The sequence below is a fragment of the Phocoena phocoena genome, chromosome X (genome assembly GCF_963924675.1).
Source record: "Phocoena phocoena chromosome X, mPhoPho1.1, whole genome shotgun sequence".
In the NCBI taxonomy this organism is placed as follows: Eukaryota; Metazoa; Chordata; class Mammalia; order Artiodactyla; family Phocoenidae; genus Phocoena; species Phocoena phocoena.
In genome coordinates this window covers 85568563-85584184 of record NC_089240.1, presented here as the reverse complement: position 1 = coordinate 85584184, position 15622 = coordinate 85568563, and the positions used below count along the sequence as shown (strand labels likewise).

Here is a 15622-nt window from a genome sequence, read left to right as displayed (position 1 = left end):
CGGAATGCCCTAACTACCTATCCCATAGAGGACTCATTTTAAATGGCCACTTCCTCCATAAATCTGTAGCTGACTATTGTATCCCACAGAAACGTTTGCTTCCTCTGTGCTCTGAACGCACATATTTGACGATGAATATATGCTTGAGATGTTGTTATCTTTTTGTTTGTATGTTTCTTATCTCTCCAACTAGATTATAAACCAAAAGACAAGGATGGTTTCTTTTTCTTCTTTCTTTTTTTTCCAGCATTAGCACACAACTTTATTGATGATATACAAATTAAGTCAATGCCCATGACAGGAGGGAGCTTATTTATGACGAATTGGTTCACTGTCACTTATGCAGAAGAAATAGTAAAAATATTTCAATCTAGGCAGTGAGATAAAAAGCAACAAACTTGTTTTCAGAACAGGTAGTGATATTCATTCATCCAGCTTAGACCTGAAGACCAACTCAGATAAATATCAGCGTTGATGATACAGTATGATATTCATTACTCAAAATTGGCAGCTGAAAGGATTCCTTTACCATATAAACAAGGTGGAGAAAAGGAGTAGTTTACAATGTGTGTTGCTTCTAAACTACAAAATCAAGAAGTTATTCCTGGCTCTTTGGGAACATATGCTCAGCCAGTTTGGCCATGAATTTTCCAACTTTTACTTTCACCAAAAAATCATGATGGCTTTCTATCCCCAGAATCTTATCAGCACACACTTGAAATTCTTTTAAAAAGAAAAAAAGTGAAACTTCGCTGAATTGATTCTGAGTAGGTTCATTTTCCTCCCATTTAAAATTGTCATTTATGTTCTCAAATATGACCAGAAGTTTAAGAATCACCTCTTTGTTCTCCTTCTTATTAAAGAGGGAACCCAGTGAAGATGGTACTTGGGCCCTGAGCAGTTCTCTAGTCATGGCTGGATTTTCAGCCAAATTCAAAAGGAGTTTCAAAACCTGAAATTTGGTTTCTTCATTTCCTGCTGAAAATAAACGAAAAAAGTCTGAAATGGAATTAGCAAGCATGTGCTGATACTCATTAGTAACAGTCATGTTCGTAAGCAATCTTAGTCCTGCCAGCTGCACAGATGAGTTCAAGCGAGAAGTGATTGTGTCATCACACACTTGATTCATGTATATCTTAAGCCTGCGCTGATTTTCAGCATTCACACTCAAGTTATTTAGGACAATTAAAGCCTTTTCCTTAACTATGGGATCCCGAGTATTGAGAATCTTTGCAACAATCGGGAGACCACCCAGATCACGAATAATATCTCTGTTAAATGCGTAAGCAGCATTGTTACCCAGGGCAATTAAAGCTGCTTCGAGAATATAAGGCTTTTCAGACATCTCAACCAAGCAAAGAACTTTTTGCAACTCTTGAGGGGACAAAATAGTATCATCTGAATTGGGGGAAGCCCTTTTCTGCACGGCCCGACGAGCCCGGGTAGCCCTGGCCCTTGCCCTGGCCCTAGCTCTGGTCCCAGCCTCAGTCCCAATCCGGGCCCAAGGTGGGTACCATACTATACCTTTGTTCTCACTGTTGTCATCATCATCATCAGACCAGTCATTGTACCTGGCCCCAGGACAGTCCCCAACATCATCCATGTCGCCAGACCCGCCCTCAGCCATTTTCTCTTTGTTCTGTTTTCTTCCCCTGGTCAGTCTATAAATGCAATAGCAGGCGCCAGCCCCAATCACCAGTCCTGCGGTCACCCAGCCTACTTTCCTGGCGTAGCCCATGCAATCGTCCCTGACGATATCAGGGACCAAGGAACAGAGTAGTCACAGGCTGGGGGAGGAGGGCTATGGGCCTGGCCTGGGTGCAGGCCTTCGGAGGATGATTGTCTTCAGCCTCTTCAAGGCCACAACAGCTGATTCTGGAGACGGACCTTAGGGGGTGGAGGAAGGAAAAGGGGTTTGAGTTTCTCTTCTCCTTGTGTTGTCCCATGCAGAGAGTTGCACAGAGGGATAAGTAAATGAGTTCTTGGCAGGAAATGTAGATTGTTAACAAATTCTTTCCTCATTTCACTCTCCCCCTACCCGCCGCAGTCCACCCCCTCCCCAAGCCTAGATAAAGGCAACGGAGCCCATAGTCTGCTGGGCCCTCAGCCACCCCAACCTCGGGTGTTCCCAGGGAGTGGCACCTTGCACTAACCTCCTTCAGACAGGCAGTTTGCCCCTTCTTCCTTCCCCTGGAGGTGTGCCACACCCAACAACCCTTGCAATCTGCAGAGAGACCAGAGCCAGTGGGAACTGAAGCCTTGATGGATTGACTGTTCATTCCTTGCTTTCCTGATTCACCTATCTAGGTTGTCAGATTTAAAAAAAAAAAAAAAAAAAAAAAACCTCTCTATGCCATCCAAAACATGCATGTGCCTGCCCCTTCCCTAGCCTGAAATGGGAGGGATGTTAGGGAAATAAGGTAGGATTGGGTGAGCCTGTCCAACCGCGGGCGATTTCCAACCCCTCCCTCATTCCAAGCAGCCCCCACGCCCACACCGACCTCTACTGATCTGAGGAAACTTCCTCCCTCTTTTCAAGTGGTGCCACCTGCTACAGCAGACCTGCAGGATGACAGATCGAAAACGTGGGGACTAAATGCTGTTGAGAGAAGAGGATTATGAACAAACTATCTGATAGGTTTCCCTTCTGTCATTCTCCCCCACCCCACCCCCCGCGACACACGCGCGCGCGCTCGCACACACACGCGCACACACACACACACACACACACACATCGCACGCCATTTCGCCACAGTCCCGGGAGTGCAAGAAACACACTCAGACTCAAATCCAACCTAGATTATTGCCATCTCTGGTTTCTCCCCACCCCCACCACCGCCCCGGTTAGGGTCCCCATTTGGTCTTACCCTCAAATCGACCTTCACCGATCGGGGTTAATTTCCTTCCTCTTCTCTAGCCTGGCGTAGTGCCGCAACCTACGGAAAGACTGGCAACCCGGGAGAGGCTCGGACCCACAAAACACAGAGCCATGGTCAGGAAGACACAGTCACAGAAAAACTGGAAACAGCCGCTACCGAGTGCTTGGTGGACGGACCGGTCCCCAGAACAGAAAACTCTTTCCTAATTCGGAGGCCTGGTTGTCAAAGGTTTCCCACCCCTATAACCCCTCTCGGGGTTCTGCTGACACATCACGTTGCACCCCCGCCTCCCCATGTCCAGCCTTTCCCCGCCGGCACTGTCCTGGAGTACTGGGGGCAAACACCCAGGCCGCAGCTCCCTTTCCAGATTATGGCCTCGGTTCCACCAGATTCCCACCTCCCAATCTCTGAGCTCCTCCCCAAACACCCCGCTGCTCACCATTTCGCAGCAACGAAATGGGCTGCGGGCGGGACAGATGTCTTGGAAAGCCGGCGGCAAGTGCGAGAGACGATGGAGGCGCCCCAGGACTCGCGACGGTCTCCGCCCTGCGCCCTCGGCCACCCCCACCTTCTGGAATCTCCCAGGCACTGACCTGCAGGGATCCGGGACAATTTCCTTCTCCTCCTCCTTCTTGCCTCTGCTGCAGGCCCGCTCGCCCTCAGGGCAATGGGGAGCTGGTACTCAGACGGGAACAACGACCAGAACAAGAAGGACTTCTGCACACGTCAGCTCTTGGTCACGTGAGAGCTACGTCATCCACCAACTCGGGTCCCCAATTTCCCCTCCCACCAGCAGTGCGGCAGAAGAGGGCCCGCCCCCCTCCATTCCCTCCCCCATATCAGGCCTTGTTACTCTTTCTTCTTTGCTAATCCCATCTCCCTGTAGTTGTGTTTGCCTTCCTCTGATTACCAGAAAGGGACAGCATCTTCCCCTGGGGTTACTGGCCACTTGTACTTTTTGAAAAATTGCCTCTTCCTTCCCTAGGCTCCTGGGGCAGCAACCTCTCCTTCCACCTCCCCACCTTCCAGCTACAAATGTCTACCGTTTCCTCTGAAATCTAGTCCCAGATCTGAAAAGAAAAAGCTATCAGAAAAGGAGACCTGGAGTGAGTGTGGTTTTTTCTTTCTTAATGCTTTTTTGTTCTTTCAGTTCTGCCCTCTCCCACCCCCAGCCTACATTCTTTTTATGAGAAAAGAATTGCTGTAAAGCTATTTTCATTTGAGAAAAAAAAAGAGTGGGAGTTGGAGAGTGATGTTGGGTGATGGCCTCCAAAAGTCCCACATTTTCTCACTTGGAGGGAGTGTTACACACTTCACTCAAAGCAATCTTAATGTCTTCTGGGGCCCAGCACATAACACAATCCTGAATGAGCTCATCAGTGTGTCTGAGGATACATAAATCTTCTGACTAGGCCAGTCTTCTAAACAGTAGACTTTTACTCCCATCAGTTAGCAAGGAAGAGGCACGGAGACCTCAGAAGCCAGTGACACAGAAAAGGTTGAGAAGAAATCACAACTATGTCGTGGATGTCTGTTAGATAGAGGGGCACGCACACTGACAAAGTGAGTGGCAGACAAAGAACATTACAAAATATACAAATAGTATCATCTTTAAATGAAATAGGTGTTAGAGGAACACTGAGACCAAGACAAAATTTGCTGAACTCGGAATCTAGCAATTAGTGTGAAAACTTTTCACTGACTGCTTTGATGAACTCAATGATTCACCTGTCAGCAATGAGAAAACTATTTAAGAGTGGGAAAAATAAAATAATGTCAGAACACGGGGTCTACAGTGGGATATGCCCTAATATTTAAGATATAAGTTTATTATCTGAGTATAAATTTTAAGATCCACAGACCATATGGGAGTAAATCAAGAGTCTGGGAAGTTTGGGAACAGGCAAAACTCCAGGGAAATACATATCGATGTAACTTCTGGAAGACAGTACTAGGATATGACTAAAATTTTTTTTTCTTCCAGTTTTATGAGATATAATTGATATACAACACTGTACGTTTAAGGTGAACAGGATATGACTGAAATTTAGTAAGCAGAAACCAAATCAACTATATGATTCTGTATTTGGAGAAAGATCATGTGCAGCAAGGGGGCTTATTTAAGCACAGGAATATATGAAAAGGAGAGTCAGAGGAAAGTGTTGATAGTTCCCACCCAAGCACTGTCTGGAGGAGAGGGAGTCTTGGCGAAGATGAATGGAAAAAATAGCTTTCTTTGGCAGAGCCATCCCCGTGATGCATAAGTGTACTTCAAGTTTCTTAGCTGAGAGACACTTCTTAACATGCACCAATGCCCTTGCTCTGAGTTCAGGCTCACCACACAACCTTCTGAGGTTGTGGCTTCCCAAGGAGTAGCTTGCCAACAGGGAGAGAATGAGCTGGTAAAACTGACAGAAACCTCTAGTACCCCTGAAGGTTGTATTTCTCAGGATAAATTTTTCAGTTGTCATTCCTTTGTGAGACTTTGCTTCCCTTGTGGCCTTCTTACATGGAGAGAATGCAAAGATCCATGGGTTTGGGCATTCAGATATAGATTTATATATGTCTCTATGAATGGGAGTCTTTCCTTGACAGAGGCATCTGCTCTCATCGTACAGACAAAATCAGGTATTGATCATGAAGGGATGAGGAAAAGACTGAACTGTAGATGCAACCTTGTCTACAATCTTGTCAGGGAAGCCAAGTAGCTTTAGCTTAGAAGACAGCCTTGTGCGTCACCATTTCAGAATTGTACCTCTATAACGTTCACTTAATGTGAAAGTGAAAACTAAAGCATGCTGTGGCAAATAGGCCCCCAGCACCTCAGTTACAGCTGAACAAAGGATTCGTATCCAAAGTAGTTAAAGGGCTCCTGCAAATCAACAATAACATCTGAAACAGTTTACATTTCTCTCTGGGAAAAGAAAGGAAGTGCATTTTACATTTTACATGCCCTGTCATTTTCCCCAGCAAAAGGGTGGGCATTGTGCCCAAAACAGACCAACTCAATACTCTCTTACTGAAATTTAAACCTTGAGCAGAGATAGAAAACCAAAAATCAGTGGAAGTATGGCATCCTGAAAAGACCATATATCAATTCCTTCTACCTAGACACCTCAGAGCTGATGCTGGTCTTCAACATTCGTTTAAATTAAACAGGTTTGCTTTCTGTTGCTTGCAATTAAACAAAATTAACTAACACACAACACAAAAACAAATAACACAATACAAAAGGTAATATAGCTTTTTAAGATAACAATCTTCTATAATTTATTTTTTTCACCCTCCAAAATTCCATTAGTGTTACCATCTGCTGATCCTTTTCTGTTTTTGGATACTTTATAAATCACACATCACATGTGACCATATACTGATTTAAGCCAAAAGGTTCTTTTTGGCAGTGGCTTCACATAGTCTTTTGAAGGCTTGTCTGAAGAACTGCTTAAGGATTTTCCATTTTTGCTGTTGAAATATTATGTCAGGCAAATAGCATGTCCTTAAATAAATATTTGTTGGTGGATTTATAACGGAGAGAAAAGTAGATTTTAAATGCTAGTCTCGGGCTTCCCTGGTGGCGCAGTGGTTAAGAATCCGCCTGTCAGTGCAGGGGATAAGGGTCTAGCCCTGGTCTGGGAAGATCCCACATGCCGTGGAGCAACTAAGCCTGGGCGCCACAACTACTGAGCCTGCGCTCTAGAGCCCACGAGCCACAACTACTGAAGCCCCCGCACCTAGAGCCCGTGTTCTGCAATAAGAGAAGCCACCGCAGTGAGAAGCCTGCGCACCGCAAGGAAGAGTGGCCCCCACTCGCCGCAACTAGAGAAAGCCCGCGTGCAGCAATGAAGACCCAACGCAGCCAAAAATAAATAAATAAAATATTTTTTAAAAAATGCTAGTCTCCAGTTTCCTTGGTAGGAATTGTGGATCAAAATTACAAAGTAAGAGAACTGAAAGTGTTATCATTCCCATGGGGTTTAGGAAGTTTAAGAGAGGGAGTGGATCCAAACAGAAAAGGTCTGACAGCCTGAGAGAATGATGGTCAGGGGTTATACAGTGGAATAACTGAAAAATATACCAAAGGGGAGAGATATTTTTTACTAATGAGGAGCGGTAAGAGTGGAGCTTTTGTCCTTGAAGGCTGGCTGAGTTGTGAGAAAGTTCTTATTGGAAAGCCACGTCAATGACACTGAAGCACCTGCCTCTTTTAAGCTTTACATACTCCTTAGTTCTTTCTAATGTATATATTCAAAATAAATAAAAGCCACTTATATAAGTTCTTAGCAGCCAAAGATTGAATGAAAACAGTTGAATCTGCGAGTTCTGTTAGTAAGGTTTCATAAATAGAATTCGCTTGCCTCGGAGAAGCAAATAAAGGGCAATGAAAAGAATGGTGTAAGGAGATGATGGCAAAACAAATGAGGTAGGGGTTTAGAGAGATGAGCTGTAATACTGGTTTGTTTGGTCTATAAAAGTTTGAGGAAGACCAGAAAGCTGTGACATGCTCTTGACTTCTGAATTTTCACCAGCAAGGCACTCTGGGCTTCCTGGCTCACCTCCTGAAAGGGCCTCCCCCACACTGGGGCCCCTCACACAGGGAGCTTCCTGCTGGGGTGTCAGATTTCAGCGTTCTAAGAAAGAGGCTGCCTGAAGGGACTATATTTAGAGTATGACTCCCCACCGGGGACAGCTGAATGTCTGGGGACTAAGTTCTGCATACTTTGTCCCTGAGTTCTGGGATTATTCTGAGGGGCTTGTAAAATTGTAACAGAAGGCAGGGAGTGGAAAGGACTCTTTCCCTGGCGACTGCTTGGGATCCTGTAAACCGTGCCTTTTGTGAGAGAAAAATGACGGATCTCAAGGGTTGTCGCAGTGATTTACAGTCACCCACAGACTCTAACTACTATTTCCACTGGAAAATGCTGGACACTAGCCGCTGCTAGGGGGACATACAGTGCACGAATGACAGATACCAGAGATATTTCTCCAGTGTAATGATGAAATGAAAATTCCATCTACCAAGTCTCATTTTCATCAATGGGATAGCAGGGAATCCTCTAATTTCTGGATGATTTATGGGTTACACCATGAAACTTCAGAATAGATTTAAATAAAGACATTTGAATGAAAAGCAAGCTCATCTGTGAAGTTACTAATTTGTAAGATTCATCTAAATTTGGGGTCTGCAGAAAGTCTGTCCTTTGAAGCCAGAATGAAAGCCATCCAGCAGTCCCCTCTGATGATCTCAATCGTGTGACGCCTAACACCAGGAGTTCAGCCAGGAAGAAGGGATAGTGGTTCACTTAACTAAACTGGTCACAATTAAAGCACTGACCACTTCACTATAGATTCATTTTATCCATCAATTTATAAATCATATTGAAAGCACACTGGCTTTGTTTGTAATGATATGTTTTTAAATTTTAATATACTGCTTGAAAGCTGCTATTTCCTGTGCAGTCAGAAGAAAATATTTTCAGTGCGGTATAAATTAGCTTAAATCGATGAGGCCTCCTTATTAACTAGGAAATCTTGTTATATATACATATATATATATATTTGTATTTTCTGATTACAAAATAGTGTAGCTTGAATCAATAAAAAAAGGAAGGGCCGACGAAAGCGAACATAAATATATTAAAAATACTAACAAAAATCTCACTGCTACTTGGGCTTTTCTTCCCCGCCCCTCCGCTTAATTTTGGTGCAGAGACTGGTTGTGGGAAAGGGTAAAAATTAAGAAAGAGAGGACAGGAGCTTCAGAGCCAAGGAAAGGATAAGACATTTCCCCAAAAAGAAGTATAAGTAATGATAGACCCAGGAAAAGATGCTGCCCCTTCCTGTAATTAGAGAAAGGCAAAGGCAAACACCAGAGAGCCATGGTCACTTCTGGTTTCTGGTATTGTTACAGAGGAAAAGAGTGACAGGGCCCAGTGTGATGGGGGGAGGTACGGGGCAGGCTGGCGCCTGCCGCACTGCTTGTGGGAGTGGAAATTGGGGGCCAGAGCTCACTGGTGACGTGGTCGTCACGTGACCAAGAGCTGCCTAGAGCAGAAGTACTGCTAGTCGCCTCCGTCTGGGTACCAGCCCCCTGTCACACTGCAGGCGTGTGAGGGAAGAAGGAAAGTAGCCCCGGACCGTGCAGATCGGTATGAGCGTGGGCTCTGCTTGGAGGGAGATGGGATGGGAGAAGGCCAAGAGCGCCACGGATCCACGTTCGGGCCGATGGGGGCTGTGTCCCCTTCTCGCCTACTTTCTAAATACCGCCGCCCCCCCCCCATGCCCATTTTAGTAGAGAGAACTGGCGGACTTCGGGCGGCGGGTGAGGGGAGTGAATGGCTGGTACAGAGACTCCGAGGAAAGAAAGGTTCCACAATCAGGGCACTCGTGTCCCGAGTGCTGCTCCGTCCACCAAGCACTCCGTCCCCTCGGTCCCCCGTCTGTCTGCAGGTTTGTAGATCTGTTGGCCAGTAGGTCGCTGGGGAAAGTCGCGGCGAGCGAAGGACCAAAGTGCCTTGGGACCGTGCAGGTCGGTGTGAAGGTGGGATGAGCCCTGGCCCCTGGGTGGGGGTGGCGGTGGGGATGGCGCAGAGGGGGTGCTGGGATCGGTGCGGGCCGGGTCCGAGTCGCCCCCTCCCGGCCCCTTCTTTCTCCACACCCCCTCCCATTTCAGTGCAGGGAAAGGGGTGTGGCGGCCTTTGCTGGGGAAATGGCGGACGCCAAGGGGGGTGGGGCGGGGAAGCCCGCGTTAGGAAAGTCAGGAGGGTGTGAGAAATATTTTAAACTCAAAGGCTGGAAATTCAGAAAAGCGGGTACTGGGACCTGTGTTCTCAATACTGATCCATCCACTACACTTTCACTTCCCCAAAGGCGGCTGTCTTTCCATCTGTCCTTCTGCCAGACTGTCTGTCCGTCAATCACTGTGGAAGGCGCACTGACCACAGAAGACAAGAGAAGGAGAAGGAATTTACCTGACTTTGGTAGAGGTTGGTGGGAGAGACTGCCTCTGAGTCTTTGGGGGTGGGGGTGTGGTGGAGGAGACTACCTGAGGGTTAGCCTCACCTGTCACCCTCCTGGCTGTCACAGCCCAGCCCCACCTCCTGCCCTTCTCTGTAGGCCCTGGAAGAGAAATGGTCGGTCCTGAGGGTAGACAGAGGATGACAGAAAAGAACAAAGAAATAGTTGCCAAATAATCCACCTCTCTCAACCAGAACTCAAACTCCACTCTGTCTGCCTGGTGAGGCAAAAATCCAGGCACAGCCCAAAGTCCTAATATTATTTTTTACCCATAGATTCATCACAAGAGAGCCTCAGGAGCCTGGGATATAGACTGAAGACGTCTCCCCTCCACCATCATTCAGGTGGAGCCTTAAGAACACTCTTCATTCAGGTGGAGCAAGGCCCTCTCCTGTCCTGCCCCCAGGCTGGCACGGACCTGAGCATGGGCCGGGCTCGGGAAGTGGGTTGGATGGCAGCAGGACTGATGATTGGGGCAGGTGCCTGCTACTGCGTTTACAAACTAACCATAGGAAGAGATGACAGTGAGAAGTTGGAGGAGGAGGAAGAGGAATGGGATGATGAACAGGAGCTTGATGAGGAGGAGCCCGAGATTTGGTTTGATTTCACAACTATGGCTCGGCCCTGGAGTGAGGATGGGGATTGGAATGAACCTGGGGCCCCTGGTGGCACCGAGGACAGGCCTTCAGGTGGGGGCAAGGCCAACCGAACACATCCGGTAAAACAGCGCCCATTCCCTTATGAACGTAAAAATACTTGGAGTGCTCAAAGCTTTAAAAATTTCAGTTGTGTTCTTGGCCTCTCCAAGTGCCCTTTCATTCAGGGAAAAGTGTTGTTAACTCAGCCCAGGGACACTGGTTTTTCATTTAGCCACGATATCGATAGTCATTTGGCCAGCCTCTCCATTGCTGGAAACACGATCCCTATTCCCGACCCTGCTGTTGAGGCTTTCTGTGCCCTGGATAACTTGAAAGCCAGTGTTGAAAATCAGGGCCAGATTAAGATGTACATCAACGAAGTGTGTCGGGAGACTGTGTCACTTTGCTGCAACTCATTTCTGCAGCAGGCCGGATTAAATTTGTTAATAATCATGACAGTTATTAATAACATGCTTGCCAAGTCCGTTTCAGACTTGAAGTTTCCTTTGATACCAGAGGGAAGTGAATGTGCTGAGGGGCACGTTGTGAAACCCTTGATGGGTTTGTCTGAAAAGCCAGTCTTGGCAGGGGAGTTGCTGGGAGCCCAGATGTTGCTGTCCTTCCTGTCCCTCTTTATCAGGAACGCAAACAGACAGCTTCTCCCAGAAATCCCGGCCTCTTAAATGGCCCCCTCCAACAGGATGGGACTGATCCACCCCGAACCAAAACCCGATCAGTGAACCACACACTTGTGTTCTCAATCAAAGACTCTGCAGTGGGTGCTATTGAAGATCCAGCCTTAGCCAATAGCCATATCTCTGGGTGAAAGTTACACTTGCTAAATCCAGGACCACTCTCTTGTTGGCCAGGCAGGGGTTCCCACAGAGCTTTGAGTAACCTCTTGGTTTTGCAGTCTGCAGGCAGTGCGCATTGTAAATTGCTCCCTTGCGGCCTTCTTCCTGTGGTAAAGGGATCATTTCAGCTGTGTGGTGAAAGGACAACATTTTCTAGCCTGACAAGGGATGCCTTGCCTGTGGTGGTCTCCCTGTCTAAGCTGGACCGTCTTGTGGAGACCAGACCTATATGGGAGCTTGTGCCGAAAATGCATTGGTTGCTGCGTAGGTTGAATTCTTTTTCATTTACTCTCTTTTCTTCACGAGCCTATGGATGGTAAACCTATTCAGCAAAAAATGTACACTCCCCTTCTATGAGTTGTACTGACTCAGCCTCATCCACCAAGTCTGCATTTTTATGTATCACCAATAAAGCTGTGTGCTTTAGCTGGCAAAAACGAGAACATGGTACTTGTCTTTGAGTTCATAGTCTGCGTGAAGAGGAAGCCCAAAATACATGATCAGTGCTAACTAACTGGGGCGTTTGCTCCTGAAGAATGTCCGCCTAGCAGTGCCCACAGGAGGCAGTGGAAGAGATGGGCTGCAGGGTTCAGGATAAGCTTCCAGAAGGGGCTGGGGGCGGGGCGGGGGCAGGGGAATGGGGTGGAGGGTGGAATTAAGAAGGACTGTTGGGAGGACTAAAGGAGACAGCACCTGTGAAGCAGGCAGCACAGTGCCTGATGCAGAGGAATCCTTCCCTCGATGAAGTTGTCTTTCCTCGCCTGCTGGCCTCTTCGAGAGGAAGGTCAGTATGCTTGAGGTTTTGTCTACACATCCTCGGGGGCCACAGGGCAACCCATCCCTGCACAAGTTAGTGCACAGTTATAGCAGTAACAGTTGCTACTTGCTGAGTGCCTGCTTTGTGTTGTTCTCTCTCCTGAGAAGCAGCTGTGAAACCTACTTCCAGGCCCCCTCCCTTCCTTGGGATGCCAAGCTCAAATTCCTGGCCGAGTGAAAAGGCTTGGCCGTTGCTTCCTCTGGCCAAGGAAGGGCAGAACCTCCTTTCTGCCCTATCCCTGGTACTTCTGTGGGATCCAGGAAGGGGACAGTGGAGGCCTCCGTGGATCCCCGAAGGGGTGGGAGAGCAGATGCTGAGGGGCTGTGGCATGGCCATGGCTGGTCCATCCATCAGGAGACATATTCATGCCCTCCATCCAAGCCCCTGGCACCCCTTGGAGGAAAGGAAGAACACAACCCTGCACACTGAACCACTCCATGAATCTGGGCAACTCATTCCACCACCCCCTCCCAACATTTACGGACCCCTCCCAGCAAGCCTCAGCCCCTGCATCACCAAAGCCAGGTTCCCTGGGTGTTTCTGATGTGTCGTGAAATGGCTCTCTTCCTCAAAGCCCTGGCTAACAGAGGGGACAAGAAGCTTCCTTTGGGCGGTGCTGCTTCTGAGCTCGGTGCCCTTTCCTGGTCTCCCTGGGATGTGACTCTGGGCCACTGCTCCCTGGGCATCAGCTGTGTACAAGTGCTCTGCCTTCTGACTGCCCTCCTCCATATAGAGCATAGTTTTATTTCAAATTTTTAGGTTTTTTTTTTTTCAATTTTTTCCTCCCTTCTCCTGGAGTTTGGGGAGCAGGTGGGTTGCCACTCTCCTGCTTGTACTCATCCACCCCACAGTTTGGGCTGACTAGTAGTCACGGGTGCCTGCCAGGGACTCTGCCCCTTCCCAGGCCCTGCTGCCTTGATGGACCAGCACGTGACTGTGGTTGCTGCAACATCACACCCCCAGCAACGTTCACCCCGCTGGGGCTTTGTTTGCTGGCTCTGGGGCTCTGTCTTGTTTCCAAAGAGCTGCTAACGTGGTCCCCCCTTTCTCCCAAGCCAGCCTCAGGTGGGCTGGGCAGTCTGTTTCCCACGCAGGATTGCCCTGCGGGCCTCCCTGCATCCACTTGTCCCAGTGGAGCCTGCTGGCCGATGGTGTCTTCAGCGACACCTTACTGCTCAGCCTCTGTAATCTCAGCCCAAAGGCTGAGCATTTCTCCTTCCTCCTGGCTCGGGGTCCCAAATTAACACGTGCTTCCCTCCTGCTCTGCACTCTGCCGAGTCCCCCGTTTTGAGTCCTGCCACAGGTAGTAGGTCCACCATCTCCGAGGCAGGCATTTGGCACTTTCAGGCCACAGCTGACTCCTATCGCAGGAGGGCCTCGGAGACCTTCTGCCCATCTCCTGAGCAATTCTGTCACAGGGCAGCCTGCCAGCATTGATGTGTCTCCACGGTGTGGTCTTGGCCCAAGTCAAGAGCCCCTTCTCCATTTGCTGGCACTGCCCTCCCGAAAACACTCCCTGCGTGTGGAAGCACAGGGCTCTGGTCTGCCCTTCATCCCTTTGTTGGTTGCTGTGCCAGGGCAGGAGCCCAGTTCTGCCTACTACCGGGGTGTGGAGGGGGACTTCAGAGGGGGGCGTGGAGGGGGGGCGCAGGGGGCGGGGCGCATGCCTGCCAGTCAGGGCCTGATTAAGACATTCAGAGGCTTTCAGCACTGGAAAGACTAAGGTGCCTCCTCCCATGCTTAATTCAAAAATGAAACAGCAGGGGACCACCAAGCACAAAGTAACCCACCTCTCTTCTGCAACCAAATGAGCTTCTTGCCAGGTTTCCCCATGGCAAACATTAGACAAGGTCATCAAAGCTTGAGCTTGTCACACTCTGTGGGGAGATGCCTGCCTTGATGGGGCCGCCCTAGCCGAAGCTGTCTCTTTGGTAAATCTGGAACTGCCTCCACAGACTGCCCTCCAGCTCCAGAAAGGGCCTTGGATTCCCTTCTTCTTCATCTCATTATCTTGTCTACACTTTGTGCCTGTAGGTACTGATCTCTGCACTAACTCCCAGCCTGCTACATCTCCTGGGAATTTTGTTATTTGACCCCCCACTGCACCCCTCCCTGCCATAAGTGCAGGCAAGGTTGCAGACATCCAGCTTCCCAGCTGGTACACCCAGTCTCACACAATGCATCCCCACGGGGGCCCTTAGTGCCACTCTCAGAGCAGTTTCAACCACGATCCCCTCACTTTGAAATGTCACCAGGGACAGGCACAGCCCTCACCAAGTCGGTCTCTACGCTGGGCCACCACAGCACCTTTTGGCTAGGAGTGTGACAGCTGTGTGCAGCACTGCCCCCCACCTCCTCCTAGCGGCCACCGGTTGGTCTAAGATGTGATGGGCACTGCAGCACAGTCCTGTGGGGCATCAGTCAGTCCCTTGTCTGCTCCTCATGCTGCATGGATCACCTTACACTCTGTCACTTCCCCCTTCACTTTACTCACGACCTCCTCTTCCCCTGAAGGCTCATTTTCCCTTATTGCCTCTTGCTTTTGCGTGTGGCTTAGGACGGCCTTCCCCACTTCCCAATTACAAAAGGAGTCTCCTATATGGTTTCCTAATTCTTTCATACCTTTCTACTTAAAGGGTTGTCTCAGGGATATACTTGGAATTTCCTGACTCCTTTTCCAAATGGATAACCTGTTAACCCAGCACCACTTATCACTCCATTCTCACGGTATAATTGGTGCATTCTGGGACCTTCATGCACCCAGCTGAGCATCCCCACTGTGGCTTCCTGTTGTGGAATTCCTCTTGGGGCACAACCCTTTCTCCCAGGAACCCCTCACTGACTCGGGGACCCTCTGCTCACTGGGTGGCCTTGGCAGGTGGGGTGCGTGTGTTGGCAGGGAGGCTGTGTTGGTGCCTGTGAGCAGGCGTCTGCCCCAGGTACCTTCTCAGGACATGCTCTGGCCCACAGGAAACTTAGGAACCCCCAGCCCTGCCTGCTTTAGCACCAAGGGAGATGGGACTGTTTTCTTCCCTCACCAAAATTGCCTCATTTTTGTGCGGCAAAACAAGTTGGAGCACACTGTGTTATGCATATTATTATAAACATTTTATGTAATATATTCTGTCATGTATGATTTAAAATTTTCTATTTTAGTAAAAATTATCTTTTTTAAATCATCTTATAAAATTGTGTAGTGATACACATTTATAGGCATAACACTTTTTGCCTCCATTTGGATATATTGGGTTTGTATTGGGAAAAGTCAGTAAAACACTCATTTTTATTTTTCTGTCTTTTGTGCCTTTGGAATTTTGTACTTATATATTTTTTTCCATAAAAAGTAAGTATTATGGGAAATGATTTTTGCTTGTTTGTATAAAAGCTCTTGATGGAACATTGTTTCTACAGTCAGGCTCC

The 15622-nt window shown here is 48.3% G+C and overlaps 2 protein-coding genes across 3 annotated transcripts; one reads left to right on the top strand and one right to left on the bottom strand.

Annotated features, from left to right (window-relative positions):
• Positions 1-218: 218 nt before the first annotated feature.
• On the bottom strand, positions 219-3621 carry ARMCX3 (armadillo repeat containing X-linked 3). Of its 2 annotated transcripts, XM_065901013.1 has the most exons (5): positions 3473-3607; positions 2868-2947; positions 2502-2562; positions 2154-2224; positions 219-1887 (listed from the first exon to the last, which is right to left on the bottom strand). In XM_065901013.1, the coding sequence occupies exon 5, from the start codon at positions 1736-1738 to the stop codon at positions 599-601; it is 1140 nt and encodes a 379-aa protein (XP_065757085.1). In that variant the 5' UTR covers positions 1739-1887; positions 2154-2224; positions 2502-2562; positions 2868-2947; positions 3473-3607; the 3' UTR covers positions 219-598. The 2 variants fall into 2 exon arrangements, with proteins under 2 accessions (XP_065757085.1, XP_065757084.1); XM_065901012.1 differs by lacking the exon at positions 2154-2224 and having other exon boundaries at positions 3473-3621.
• A 6322-nt stretch (positions 3622-9943) lies between these two features.
• LOC136142906 (protein ARMCX6-like) lies at positions 9944-11822 on the top strand. The gene has a single exon (XM_065901210.1). It carries the CDS (start codon positions 10318-10320, stop codon positions 11212-11214), a length of 897 nt encoding a protein of 298 aa, XP_065757282.1. The 5' UTR covers positions 9944-10317; the 3' UTR covers positions 11215-11822.
• The last annotated feature ends 3800 nt before the right edge of the window (positions 11823-15622 follow it).

Bases quoted from the DNA above. Each gene is read 5' to 3' on its own strand.
- ARMCX3 (XM_065901012.1), bottom strand. From the start codon at position 1,738: ATGGGCTACGCCAGGAAAGTAGGCTGGGTGACCGCAGGACTGGTGATT.
- LOC136142906 (XM_065901210.1), top strand. From the start codon at position 10,318: ATGGGCCGGGCTCGGGAAGTGGGTTGGATGGCAGCAGGACTGATGATT.